The 14926-nt window shown below is 41.3% G+C and overlaps 2 protein-coding genes across 2 annotated transcripts in view; both read right to left on the bottom strand.

Annotated features, from left to right (window-relative positions):
* Positions 1–2662, bottom strand: part of nhsl2 (NHS-like 2) — a 120359-nt gene extending 117697 nt beyond the window's left edge. The window contains exon 1 of the mRNA XM_008435153.2: positions 2023–2662. Within this exon, the coding sequence (XP_008433375.1) occupies positions 2023–2320 (298 nt within the window). The 5' untranslated portion in view covers positions 2321–2662. The remainder of the gene's footprint in view (positions 1–2022) is intronic.
* A 9576-nt stretch (positions 2663–12238) lies between these two features.
* rps4x (ribosomal protein S4 X-linked) overlaps positions 12239–14926 on the bottom strand; it is a gene marked incomplete at its 5' end in the record, with an annotated part of 5183 nt that continues 2495 nt past the window's right edge. Inside the window, 4 exons of the mRNA XM_008435154.2 lie at positions 12239–12401; positions 13358–13515; positions 13608–13779; positions 14438–14535. Coding sequence (XP_008433376.2) covers positions 12300–12401; positions 13358–13515; positions 13608–13779; positions 14438–14535 — 530 coding nt within the window. The remainder of the gene's footprint in view (positions 12402–13357; positions 13516–13607; positions 13780–14437; positions 14536–14926) is intronic.

Here is a 14926-nt window from a genome sequence, read left to right as displayed (position 1 = left end):
GAAGCACTGAATCATTCTAATACGTTGATATGAAAATAAATAAATCATGCTGCCATCACTATGTTTTATCACAGAGATAGTGATTTCAGAGTCACGTGAAGGAGAGCTGAAGGACAAAGAAATGAATAAAATATTTCTCATTTGACTTTTGAGACTGGTGACCAGATAGAAAAAAAATGCAAAAGTTTCTGCCTATCAGTCAGTGCGTCATACTTTGGGTAAAAGGTTGATCTGTCTGCAGTCAGTATTAACTCTTTTCAGTTTCTGAGTGATACTTTGAAATGAAGTCAGAGCAATCATGACAACATAAACTTGACCATTTATACAAACAATTGAAACTGTATGATGCTGTCCTGTCCACATGAGCTAAAATCTCTTGGAATTGTTTTTGCCCGCCTTGTTAAATCAATACTGCCAAGGTTTAAAGCAGCTTTGAAGGCAAAAGTCGGGTCCAACCCGGAACTAGCAAGGTGTGCCTATTAAATTAGACAAGTAAGAAAGTGCAATCACACAATTACATGCACACAGAAGGAACATGCTGAAATTACACTAACTTAGCTACAATTAGTGCTTTATGTCTCAAAATTGTATGAGTATTATTGCAGATTTTATTATTATCAATATGATTTGTCTTGCTGCCTAAATCTGATGCAAGATTGTCATCAAAATCAACTGTAAAACAATTGAAATATTCTGGTTTCCTTCTTTCAAAGAGCAAATGTGTTTCTGACACTGCAAGGTATCCAGTCCCGCTGTGCTGTTTTCTGAAGCTTTCAGAAAAGGACGCAAAGGAGAACACTGAAACACTTCAAGAAAAACTTCACACATACATCTTACAAACATGCAAATTAAATCACTTTTATGAGTCGCTGTAAGCTGAGTCTGTACGTGATTCATTTTTAATGCTACAGTTGGGCTATGACATCCTCAGAGCTTTGGAATGACAACATAAAAACTAAACAAAGCATTACACCAGACCGGGAGGGAAGCCAGACGGACACGTGTGACAGGTAAGGTGACAAAACGACAAAAGCACGCAAAACATCCCTGCACTTCAGCCCAAGTTCACATTTTTCTCTCCACACCCACGTGCTGCATTCAGGAGCATCCTGGAAACCAGCAAGTTCATGAGTAAAAGTCATGTGCACTCATAAGAAAGAAGGACCTTGCATGCAGATTTTGACCCATTGGGGTTTTTTCCCTCTAATTTGATTAACTCCGCCTCCTTTAACATCAAGTAAACTCAAGTTTCATGTGAGATTTTAATCATGCCGGGAGATTTTATCCTGTTTCCGTTTTTAATAGAAATTTAAAAGCAACTGGACACAAAACTACAACTTCTATTCAACAGGGTTTCTGTAGGTTTCACCACTCAATATAAGACTTTTTAAGACTATTATTAGTAGAATTTAAAACTGCAATCACGCCAGCAACGGACAAAAAAAATGCAAATAAAAATATTAAATGGGTTGTCAACAGAAGTGAGCAAATAGCTAAAATAAACATTGTCCAGCAGCCAAATGACAATAAATTTGCAATTACCCATGATGGACGTAAAAAAGCTAGCTAGCTTTTCCCGAGCTAGCAAGGACAAAGTTAGCTAGCTAGCAAGAGTATAGCAACTTGTTTCAGGCAACTGTTGACGGTAAAAATGTGCATAAGACTCAAATTTTGGCATAAAAGTAAAGTCCTTTAAGAAAAAAAAATACATACAATGTATGAGATTAAATAGTCCAGCGACAACAAAAACAAAGTATTTAAGCTCAGCTCGTTTCTTTTGAATGAATTTAATATGTCGTACATAAATATAATACTTTTTACCACTTTTTGAGGATATGCGGAGGCTGAATAGGAATTTGCAAACATGACACCTACACTAAACTCAAGCATGGCTCCGAGTGTGACAACCAGCAGCTGGGAGCCGCACACTCACTCCAGGTTTTTTTTTTTTTTTTTTTTTTTTTCTTGACCTCTTGCACTTTGATATTTATTTTTTCTTCTTCTTCTTTCATTTCCTCTTACCTCTTGGCGGGGGCTTGCTGAGCAGCTCGGCGACGTGCCTCTGCAGCCGGACCAGTCTGCCCTCCAGCGCGCCGGAGCGGCGGCACACGGACACCAGCTCCCCCTCCAGCTCCTCCAGGATGCTCACCGAGTGCCGGGACAGATCCGAGAGCTGCCGCAGCACCGAGCACAGGGACGAGCCGCATACGCCCGCCAGCTCCCCGAACACCTCCGCCCGCAGCCTCCCACCGCCGCCGCCGCCGCCGCCGTCGGGCTTGCACACATCTTTGGGGAGAATGGTGCGCTTGCAGAACGGCATAGTTTCTCCACAGACTCATACACACTCATAAAAGAGGAGAAGAAGGACAAACAAAAACTCCAAATAACTGTCAAGTTATACTCCCGTGGTCCTTCTCCTTGAGACGCATGCTACGGGTGGTCCTGGAGGGAAAAGTCCGCATTTGTTGGAGAGGTTTGGGGCAAGCTGCGCGTCGTGCGCACTCATTGTTTTGGACTAGGAGTCAGATTTGTAAATGTGCGTGTGTGTATGTCGAGGAGAGTCTCAGCTGCTGCTCGGAATGTTGGACAGAATCTAAGATGAAAGACATCCGGCTCAAACTTCAAAATCAGTGTTTAAAAATGGGCATTTTGGAAATATAAAATGTATATTTCGACGTATAAAGAAAAACAAATCATTAACCACAAAATATTTAAGCAAAAACCTTACATTTCCTTGCCGTGAAGGCAAACAATTTGTCGAAATTTAGATGTTACAACTTTATAGCAACCTATTCAATATGTAGTCGTAATGATTTCCCCTTTAATATTTTTTGAAAACATGCGCATTTTTAGCAACGCTTCCGGGCGCTTCCCAGTTCCTGTTGGTATTTTTAGCCTGCGTTTCATGCGTGCTTTTATTTTGAAGGCGCCCGTCCAGCGATCAGATCTAGTTAAGGCCGTCTTTACTCAGAGCGCAACAGTTTCCCAGAGAAGGGGAGGAAAAAAAATAAAGGTCTGTCTGGAGGAGGGAGAGAAGATGAAGAGAGGTGGAGTGCAGAGGATGGATGAGGACGGGATGGGTGGATGGACGGAGCAGTTCGGGTAAAACGCTGGAGGTGCTGCTCCTCACACTTTCATTGGGCTTAAATAACTCCATAATAAACAAGAAAAAAAATCACATGCTATATGCTGAAAGAAATCAATTTTTCATCAGAACTCATGGTGTAAAAAAAAAAAAAAAAAAAAAAAGGACAGTAAGCAGGGCCGGCAAAAGATTGTGTGGTGCCCTGGGCAGAATCAGCTTTCGGGGCCCAACTTCCTGTTAAAGAACATCACCACAACTAGCAGTGCTTCACGTATTACTGTTTACTAACTGGTGAGAGCTGTTTGGGCAGAAGCCGAAGCTCACACACGAAGATTAAATTCATAGCGTCAGATGGCAACACAAAACAATCAATGAGGTTTTTTTTTTTTTTTTTTCACTTTTACAGAGTACATTTACCAATTCCTTTCAGTCTTAGGTTTAAGTTTCCAACAAGTCAGAATCTTTCATCAACATGAAAACCGTCAAAGCTAATTTAATGCTAATGTTCACAATAAACAATATAAAAAGGAGCTCCAATATGTTAAAATTCAAACATTTATGGGAGGCAACTGAACCCTAAGCAGCAGCTTAGTTACCCTCTGCCTGACTGCCAACTGAATACTGTATTTAATTATATTGATGGGAAGTTGAGTGGAAGGAAGAAATGAGTTAGAAAAAGATGTTGGAGGTAGAGAATAGTATTAGTTATACGTGAAATAATCTGCTAGTGAAACTAGTAATCTTTCGTCAATATTAAGAAATTAATGACTCAAAACAAGCTCCTGCATCTTGCTAAAAAAAAGTTACTTGTAAGTAAGTTTTGTCTTATTTCAAGTAAACTAAGATATTTGCACTAGAAACTTGAACAAAAATAAGATTTTGCATTTTTGCAGTGTAATTTTTCTGAGAAACCGAGTTAATCAGCTGTAATCATCTAAACCAACACAAATGTCAGCGAAATAAAAGCATCTGACTCTTTCAACAGAGTTAATGAAATAAATTACTCTCTGCGGTGAACACGTCGCTTTCTTGACGGCATGTTTCACACACCGCGCTAAACCTGTAGCATGCACTTCTCGAGGCATAACCCAGTCCTACCAAGTTGTTCCTGCGTAATTATGAAATGTCGTTAAGAAGGGAATAAACTACATCGTTTAGTCACTTTTTTTAAAAAAAAATTAGCTAACAATCTTATAATTTCAAGTCTCACTCCGACCAGCCATCAACCGCCATGCTTCTGTTTGCATTAGTTTCATGTGATTTCGACCCCGGTTCGGCATCTCCACGGAGCTTATCAGACACATCACATAGCACGGTCACAAGCTCCTCGTTAGAAGAAGAGGGGGGCGTGTTTGGCTCTTCCTGCTGCCCCCCCTACGCCTTTGAAAACATTCTGCTGTCAGCCAGCTCCGAGTGGTTAACCCACATTACCAGCTGCCCGCAGAGGATTCTTCTTCTTCCTCCCCACAAAGCGATAACAGGAGGTCAGCTGAGCAAAATGAGACGGCGCACGAGCGGTTGGGAGAGTCTCGTTCATGACGTGGCCCTCTGGAGCGAGCGTGGCGGTGGAGGGGGGGGCTTCACCGCCACGCTCGTATTTTCTGCAGGAAATCCGACGGCTGTCATTTGACCTCACCTCACCCATTTTAAAGCTGCAGTGCGTAACTTTTATGAACAATATGTTTTATGTTAAAACTGTCACCATGTCACGACAGCATATCGATAAATACTCGATGGAAAAAAATTTGAGCTACTGCCATCTGCAAAAATGTGCCACGCCTAGTCAAAAACAACCAATCAGAGTCAAGAGGAGGGACTTAGCGCTGTCAATCAAGCTCCTCCTTGCTCTCTACTACACTACAGCTAGTTTCCGACAGTAGAGTCCGCCGTGAATGCTAAAGCTAGTTAGCATAGCCACCAACGACGGCGGGTAAAAGGTTTTCCTGTAATGGTAAGTTGTTTCTCCACCATTAGCATATTGAGCAGCTGACTTTGAATCAGACTAAAACTTTTGTTTTTTTTTTTTTTTTACCAAAAATTATTTCTTTTTTGCTAAAAGTGCATGAAAAAAGAAAGAAGGGGATTTATCTTGCATTTTATTCAAATTCAAAAGTTTACAGAAATATTTGTAGTATTCTGTACAATTGAATTCAAATGCTATGACTTACTTCAAATGTTTTGGGTAACTTTTAAAAAGCTTCTCACGATGGTTTGCTGTAATTTCGATCCATTCCTTCTGACAGAAGGAATGTGTATTTTCCAGGCATATAGTTCCATTTTATAACACAATCAAGTACCTATATGTTACCTCCAGTTGTTATAAAAATGCTGTATTTATCAAATATAACTTGAAAGAATTTTACTTACTGATTTCATTCCTTCAAAGTGGGCCTCTGTCTCTTTTAAAAACTCCTGCTCTTTCTGAAACGCCGCCTTCAGGAAGTCATCACACAATCGCTTCTCCATTAACCCTTTAACAGTGTTTTTACCAGCGTTGCACTGAGAAATAGCTTGTATAACGAGTTCAGCAGGTGTGCAGCTCCACCAGGTGTTTGCTAATTGCTGCTGGCTAGTCTGAAGGAGCTTATTGGGGAAGTCACTGCAGAGGGCTGCTCTGTGGGGCGATAGCTCAGAAACTGCAGAGCTAGCTTCACGTGGGTGTTTTACACAGCTGAGTGGTTGCCGTGGAGATTAAATCATTTCTCAAACATGCCTGGAAGAATCAAGGTAGCACTTCACTTATGTTTTCGATGAAGGATTATGACACCATTTAAAGCTCAAGTCGATTTAACATTTTACTGTCCATTAAGGAAACAAACTTTGCAGCTTCGGCCAACAGGAAATTGCACCCCAGGAGTGAACAGACCTGTAAAGTGCTGATGTCACTGAATGAAGCAGATTGGTTGAGGTGTTACTTTAAAATGCATCCCCAGGTATGCCTATTTAAGAAGCTGTCTTACAGATTTTTATCCAAGCTGTTTGCTTAAATTTAGGCTTGATTTTTGTGAAGATCGCAGGATTCTTCTATGTCGCCCATTTCACTCAATATTTAATCATAACTGGGGGCAAAAAAAAAAAAAAATCAAATCTGAAGGACTAAATCCTTTTCCTTAATCCCACTGTGTCGTTTTGAGCCATTTTCTTCCACCATCCCTTCCTCCATTCTCCTCTCCACCCAGTGAAAAAAACCCAACTAAAACAAACTCAAATCCTCCATTCGAAGGCTCTTGAACGTACCCCTGCTCCTTCCCCCCCCCCCCCGCGGGACCCCGTTAGCGATCCCTCCCAGACATGAACTTGGCCTACCTAATGTTTTTGTTCATGCTAGTCTGACTCTGTCATGTGGAGGGCGGGGTAGCAACGGAATGTGGAGGAATTTTAACATAAGCTGGCTTTTTATTGACGCAGTATAGAGAGAGACCATCAACATGAGAAACTTCTGGGAGACGGTGGGGGGAGGACAAGGGGTTACGAGTGAGTTTTTGCAACAGCGAGAGTCCGAAAGGATTGGAGGAAGCAGCAGAAGGGAGTGGCTGGGTTACATCATCCAAACATCACGGTCCTCGGACCATCGTTTGAGCACTGTTGCATAGCCAAACACTTAGTTAGTTAGTATGCTTGCTGCAGTGTAACTAAATCAATCTACGAGCTAGTGGGGTGGTTAAGCGATGAAAATTAAAGTAGAAGTCTGCTTTTAATCGTACACTTTTACTGACAATTGTCCCAATCAGCCAGCAGTCAGGCAGACCGTCAATCACATGGAACCAACTGATTAGAAACAGCTGTCCTTACCCAGTCCCCCCTTTCCTCCGCCCTTCACCTCCACCGGCTCCCCTGATGACTGACTTCATTGTTTCAGGAGTCCAGCCCACGTTTAGCCGTAACACAAACTAACTTCTACTACTGTGCTCCTATTCGCCTCTATTTTTTTTTTTCTCTGCCGGACTTTGATGCCCGTATCCTTTTAGCAGGAGTCTCTGACCTCTTGCTTCAAACCATTTGTTATTCCAGCAGACACTGAAAGGCCGAGGCGTCTCATCAGGTGTTTTAGACAAAAGTCTTTATGACATCTTTGGAAAGATTAATTCCTTCTGATTACTATGGCTACATCTAAATCCACTTTTTTCTTTGTTTTTCTTTTTTGCACAGTCTTCAATTCTGATCTTTTCACCACTCAAAAATTCGATCTGTGCCACTTCCATAAATTGAAACTAGTTCAGATATCAAACAGTTTGCAAAGCACCTGCAGTCCGAATGCTCATGTCGCATTTTATGTGGCTTTTATGTGATTGATGTGAGACATGCGTCATAATTCTGCAACAGAAAATACCAGATACAGTAAATCAGGACATAAACGATGGCTGAAAATTGTAATCATGAACTTATGAAAGAAGTTTGTGTCACTGAAGCACATCTGTTACGGCCCTGGGCCTTAAGGGCTGGGCTGCAGGTGTTGCTTTTGTCTGTCCTTGTGCTCCTCCCCTTTACAGGTGCTGCTGATCAGGTTGATTGGGAGTGCAGAGTACTTAAACCTGGCTGTCTCCATCTTCTGGGTCGCCTTCAGCGTCCACTCTGCCGCTTGACGCTTGTGGTGTTTTGTTGCCAGGCCTCAGCTCCCCTCTTTTTTTTGCACATTTGTGTTTGTCTTTGTTTTGGCACTTCAACACTTCCATATACACTTATACAACACATCCAAGCATTTGCATTACACCACTGATACGGATATCCACAATCCATTGTTTTTGTTAATAAACATTCATTTTTCTACACTTTAACCCCTGCATGGTCTCCCGTTTTTGTTATGACATTGAGCCAGTCGTAACAACATCACAATCCCCCCAACTCTTAGCTCTGACTAAACATCCAAACTGACTTCCCTACAGAAGTTGCAGCCAAGTTGTGCTTTCTTCCTATTAGCTTCCTTCGTCTTGTGATTTTGTAACGATACCGTCTGCTCTCATCGCTAAATAAACGTTAAAATCGATCCATGGAGGTTCATCTTACAGGACGACGACGACCCTAAACACACATCCAGAGCTACAGTGGAATGGTTTAGATTAAATTATCCAGTCTTGACCTAAATCCAGTTGACGATCTCTGGCAAGATTTGAAAATCAGGTTCAGTCTGGCTGAGCTTGAGCTATTTTAAAAAGGAGAATAGCCACAAATGTGTCTCAGTGTGCAAAGTCGACAGCGACAAAGGGCAAAAGATCTGCAGTGGGAAGAATAGTAAAAGGTGGTTCTACACGTCGTGTATCTTTTCCCTCCCACTTCTCAATTATGCACTACTTTGTGTCGGCCTGTCCCACAAAATCCCAATAAAACACACTGAGGTTTGTGGTTGCAACATGAGTAATGCACTGTGTATGTCAGCGTCTTGTAGTTTGCTCAGCTGACGTTCATAACAGGCACCGCTAGCAGCCCAGAGATTATTTAACACCTGAAGATCTGCTATTTAAACATCCAGTAAACCTCCACCCAGTTAAAACGGTCCCTTGGGTCATGATGAACGCAACTCGGGCCCAATAATGTTAAGAAGCTCCTGACTGTGACCACAAAGAGCTGGTGCTGCTCTGGAATTAGTTCTGGCGGTCGAGAGGAGTTCCCTTCGGTTTTGATAGCGAATGTCAGATTGTTTACGCGGGTGTAGACACGACAACCCTCGGCGCTTGAATGGAAGGCAGAACCAGCATGGAACCAGTTTGTAAAAATACTTCCAACTTGTCAGGCGGTGTGTTACACAGACGTATCTAGGAAGCAGCAAAGAACGTTCAAAACCTACTTGGCAGGCTATGGCGTATATACTGTCTGTTACCATCTGTTACCCAAGGCCTTTTTCCAGTTAGATGAACAGACTGGAACCAGTAAGTGAGAATAAACTTTTTCAACTTGCTGAAAGTGTGAAAACTCATTTCAGACGTGGTTTAACTGACGCGAAAAGTCCTTATTTTAACTTGTTTTCTCCCAGTCGTCTTGACCTCAAACATCACACAGCCTTCAAAGTGCCTGGATGCATTTCTCTATCTGAATTCTTGTGGTGAGGCTACAAAGTCTTCCCACCTTGTGTTTAATCTTACTTCGACTCAATTGTTCCCAATTCTCTAAGTGGATGTTTTCCTGTGCATTTCCTCCGCTGTTCATAGTCCTGTTGCCTTTCTTCGCATCCAGCCAGAAGCACTTCAAAGCCTCCATGTGAATCAAATGTGATTGTTGCCATGCTCACTAGGGCAGACCAGACAGGACCAGAGGAGAGCAAAGCTTGCTTCTGGTTAGCTTCATGTTTCACCTCTTCAAAGAGGGAGCCTCTGCGCATGTGTTGCCTGACTGAGATGATCCGTTTTAGAACGGCCGGTCTGTAGTGGCAAAGCCGTCACTTTTGATTGGTTACAAAACCCCTGAAAGTGGTCAAATGTATAATTTTTTTTTTCAGTTTTAGAGTTATTTCCACTGCAGTAGTTAAGATGCTTCGTTTAAACGTGGTCCTGTTAGCTAAAAGGTTGTCACCCTCCTATGTGCTTCAGCACAAACTCCAGCAAGAAGATATTCGCATTTTATTTGAATCAGCATATACAGACTACAAATTACATTTGTCTGCAAAGATGGATTACTGCACTACTCGAGCTGTCTGAAAGCAGACGGTGTGCAGAGTCTGAGCCACGGCCTTCAGAACAGTCGCAGCTTCCTGCTGTGATTGTTGTCAGGTTGGAAAGGCAGGGCAGCAAATGAAAGTCAGAGTTAGACGTGTCATGTTCATCTCAAGCTCTTTGGACTGCACTAATACACACCCTGGCAAGTGAATGTGTAAGCAACACCACACACACACACACTGTGGTGGTGTTTGCCAGGCCAGGTTTCCGGAGCGCTTGAGCATGCTGCAACCCAGCGGTCACCATATGGACGGGTACTGAAGTCAGGACACAGAGACGGTGAGGGATGGGGAAGGGAATCGGAGCATAAGATGTAGGGATAAAGTAAAATATGCCGGGGAGATGCTGGGCAGGAATAACGAAGGAAGCATAGGTGGTGAAAGAATGTGCTTCTCTTTTTGTAGAGGGAAGCAGATCAACCCCAAGGCATAAGCAGACTACACCAGTGCTAAGGGTCCGTCCGTACTGACAAAGTGAAAAACAAATTTGAAAAATTGGTCCAACATCAACATCCAAAATCAATATTGCTGCTATGGCCAATAACCAATATTTACCCGTATTATATTTATACTTCTCTGGCCTTTCGACTTTGTGAATATCTTCATCACTGTTACATACTCAAACAAAGCAAATGGCTATAAGTCGTACGGCACCCCGTAGATCAGTGGTAGAGAAGGTCCACCATGTACAGGCTACAGTCAACACAGTTGTCCCCAGTTCAGTTCCCAGGACATTTACTTCTTCCTGCCCTGCTATTAATGAATACAAGCTCTTACTGCCAACAGTCTTTTAAAAATTATTATATAACATGGCAATACTGCAAGAGTAATGATTTTAACTAGAAATTTAAACTACTCAACTTAATGTCAAAGTGAGAAACGTTTAATAGAGCTGAAAACGTCTGAGCTTTGCAGTGACCATGTCATCGGATTTGTTTCTCCCAGGGATTCTGCAGGTTTAACCAAGTCAAATTTAAGGCTTTTTTAAATTGTGAATTAAATTTAAGACCTGTATCATGACAGAAACGGACAAAAGAAAATCATAGTTATATAGCAGTGGCGCCAAGCTTTCTTTCACAGAATGAATGTAGCATTGTATGGGTTGCCAAAGAATGAGTCAGTGTGTCAAAGACAAACGTCGTTGATAAAGTTACACTTGCCCAAACTAGACACAAAAAAGCTAGCTAGCCAACCAGCAAGACTACATTAGCAGCTGGTCAGCAGTAGCCTCAGATGTCTGCAAGCAACTCAAACTTTTGCCTGACAAAAAAGTCCTGTGAAAAAAATACATTGGAGATTAAAGTCTTGACACATTTAAGGCCTTCAAGATTTAAGGCCTTAATTTTAGATACATGAATTCAAGACTTTAAGGAAACGTGGATCCCTTGCTCCAAATTAAGTCAAATAAAACGTACAGCTGAAGAAAGAACAGCAGGAGATTCTAATAAAAGTGCCAAGCACTTCCTCTTTAGTGCTATTAATTTACAAAGGAATCTGAGATGACCGACACGATTGTTAACCAAAAATAGATTGTCCACAGTTAATTTTAGACATCCATTCCAGGTCCAGCAATAAAACAAGTTGTGTTAAATGCACAAAGCACCAGCGAGCAAGCATGAGCGTTTGCTGCGGTGGCTGGTGGGCGATGTGCTTAACTGGAAACAGGCCACATCCAACTCTGATTCACAGGAAAGCAGAGGATTACTAATGATAGAGGGATGGTAAAATATGGGAGCTAAAATATACCAACAATGGACAGGACCACTTTTAGCACCCAGGAGTGACACTTGGTGGATTATAAAAGCCCTGGAGTTTGGTAGTGGTCACAGTGGTAGGTTAGCTCACAAGTTACCAGAGACAACAAACACAAGCTGGAGCGTTAAGAGGCCAATACCTGCAGGCACAGATGCCACATGGTTCTTCAATATTTGGAGCACAATACTAAGATCTCCACATAACATAATTGGACGTGGGCGTTTAGAAATCTACAGGAGAAACCATCTACGTTGCCATCAGTTGTCTGCATGCGCCAGGCATTCAAGCCAATTCTTCTGTGTTCAACTTGTTTTAGTAAGAAAAATTCAGGATATGATCTGGTGGAAGTTGTGAGCTGAGTAAATGTGGGAAGAGAATAAAATTAAATCATTCGGTAGCGTAATGAACACTAGCTGGACACCATTAGGTACATATGATCAGAAGCTTGTATAGAAAATCAGACAAGGACATGCCAGTGACTAAAAATTACATGGAACTTTCAGAAAAATATGTACTACATACTTTTTTAATACCGTCATTTGACGACGGAGACAGAAAAGATCTCCACCAATGTAGCATATTGTCATTTTAGAAAGTGAAAGGCACAAAGCTTAATTAATGAGTGAAATATTTCAGGCCTAATCCCTCATACTTTGACATATGTTTGATATTTGAGACATCCAAGTAGTTAAAAATACTATGTACACTATATGAATACATCTACCTTATGTAAAGTATCACAAAAACAATAATTCTTTTGTAAATAAGATTTTATTTGAAAACCAGGGTCAGGCTGTCTGTTTAGGGGCCAGTTTAGCTGCTGCCTTGTTTGGCAGCCAGCCTCTTGTCTCTCTCCTCGGCAATGGTCAGACGGATTCCCTTTCCTCTGGGCACGGACACCCATGCCTTGTTGCCCTGGAACCAGAACAGGTCAGATCACAACAATTTAGATTGGTCATATGGATTCATAATAATAGAAAACACAACAAGTACATACCAAATTAATTCATCATCTTGTTTCAAATTATTCTAACCACATATTCACTATCTGGAACTCTGATACGGGGTTTATAGCTTTACAGTATGCAAATATTACCAATATTATTTGATAAGGTTTCACAAACTCAAATTTAAGACTTCTTTAGATTACCATGAATAAAATTTAAGACTTGTATCACAGTGTATGTACAAAAGTACATTCAATATTTTATATAGTAGTGCCAAGTTTTTTTCACACAATGCACTGCATGGGTTGGCAACAGAAGAGCAAGTGGCAAAGATGAACGTCAAAGTGGAAATGTTTTGCACTTAAATGGCAGACGTAAAAAAAACTAGCTAGCTAGTAAGGGTTTACTAGGGATAGCTTTAACCAACTAGTCTCAGAACATAATGAAGACGTATACGTGCAACAGAAGAAAAATAATAAGCTATATGAGATTGAATTGTCCTTTCACGACAACATTTACGAACTGTGATTAACGTATTTAAGGCCAACTTGCATATATCCATGGACTGTAAAATTTTAAGACCATTATTTTAGATAAATGAAATTAAGACTTTTTCAGGATGCACTGACACCCTGTTTGATGTAAAGTGCACAAACAGCTGTGTGGGTCATGGAGCTCAGAACTTCTTAGAGGAATTGGTAAGATTTTTTTCACTGCTAATCAAAACCATTAATGATCATCATTGCTCCAAAATGACATCTCAAAAAGTCACCTGAACAAGAGTCCTGAAAGTTAATTAACCCAATTTGAAAGTCAAAGACATGAGATGAGTTGCTTTCAGAAGATTTAATTAACCTGCTTATTTTACATCCCAACACAAAACGGGGACAGTGCTGACGACGATCCAAGTCTGAATTTGCTCACCTTGCCAATGACAAAGATGTTGGAGAGCCTGGTAGCAAAGCTGTTGCCTGTGGTGTCCTTGACGTGCACCACGTCGAAGGAGCCGGGGTGGCGCTCCCTGTTGGTGATGACACCAATACGCCCCAAGTTAGCGCCACCGGTCACCATGCACAGGTTACCTGGAGACAGGAGAGCAGAAGGAACCGGGTCAGAGTCAATAAAACGACGTTAGAGAGGGAACAGTGGAGTTTGAGTTAAGAGTCACACTTACCAGTGTCAAACTTGATGAAATCTGTGATCTTGCCGGTTTCCAGGTCGATGCGGACTGTGTCGTTGACCTTAATGAGGGGGTCGGGGTAGCGGATGGTGCGGGCGTCGTGGGTCACCAGGTGGGGGATTCCTTTGGTGCCAATGAGGATTTTCCTCACCTTGCACAGCTTGTACTGCAGAGAGAAGAGACGATCCACAGGTGAGTTAAGCACAGACATTTCTGCTGCTTTTATATAGTCAAAAACCAGAAACATTAGGAGTTTCAGGCATAACAAACTAGTCAATACTTCTCCTGCTTAGGGCTGAGCAATATAGCTTCAGAATAAAATCGATTTTTTTTGTCTCTGCTTTCTTTTCTAAAAGACAAATAAACGGCAAATATTTTTAAAAAAAGAATTAGTTGTATGATAGCGTATTGTTGTACAGGCGTATTATATAAGGACATTTATTTTAATTACGAGAACACGGTCTTAATATTAACAGAATAAGGACATCATTTTACCAGGATATAGTCAAATTTGAGAAAAAAGTTGCTTAAATTAGAAAAAAGTTATTGTATTAGACGCCTCCTTCATTCTCCTACTATTCCCACTTCATTCTAGTAATGCGACTATTTTTGAATTATTCTGACTTTACCGTCATATGACTATGAGTGTATTATAATATGATTTTATTCTCTTCAAAATAAAAAATAAAAATCTTTGCCTAACCCTCATATTTCACCACAGATTTAACCTGAATTCATAGACATCACTATAAACTATGGAAACTCAAGGAGGGAATTGGTGAAAAAAGAAAAGAACATTCTGATTTTCCAGGCTCGGCTCTCACCTTGGCCTCCTCGGCGGTGATGCGGTGGACAGTGAAACGTCCCTTCACATCGTAGATCAGACGGAAGTGCTCACCAGTCTTCTCGATGCTGATGACATCTGAAGGAAAGGAATCAGAAACCATTGTTTAATTTCACACGATTCCGTCGATCAGCCAACAAAAGGTCATAAACAACCACCAGCTACAGAGAGTGACCAGCGCTTGGTGTGGGATTTTAGCTAAAACACTGCTGCCTCAGCACAACACAGATATGCAGTGAAGGAAGGAGGAGGATGTTTGTTTCGTCCACAGCTGACAAAGAATCTCAGGAACCTCAACTAAAAATGAGCATGGACAACTTTGTTCAATTAGCATCCGAAACTAGCCACCATGTTAATGAGCAGCTGTGTGTGGAGATGATTTTATCAAGCTATTCCCTGCTGCCAAGTCCCTTTTAGCAAAAAAATAAATAAATAAATAAATATATATATATATATATATATATATATA

Source organism: Poecilia reticulata, linkage group LG18 (genome assembly GCF_000633615.1).
Source record: "Poecilia reticulata strain Guanapo linkage group LG18, Guppy_female_1.0+MT, whole genome shotgun sequence".
Taxonomy (NCBI): domain Eukaryota; kingdom Metazoa; phylum Chordata; class Actinopteri; order Cyprinodontiformes; family Poeciliidae; genus Poecilia; species Poecilia reticulata.
This window is presented reverse-complemented; position numbering and strand designations above follow the sequence as displayed.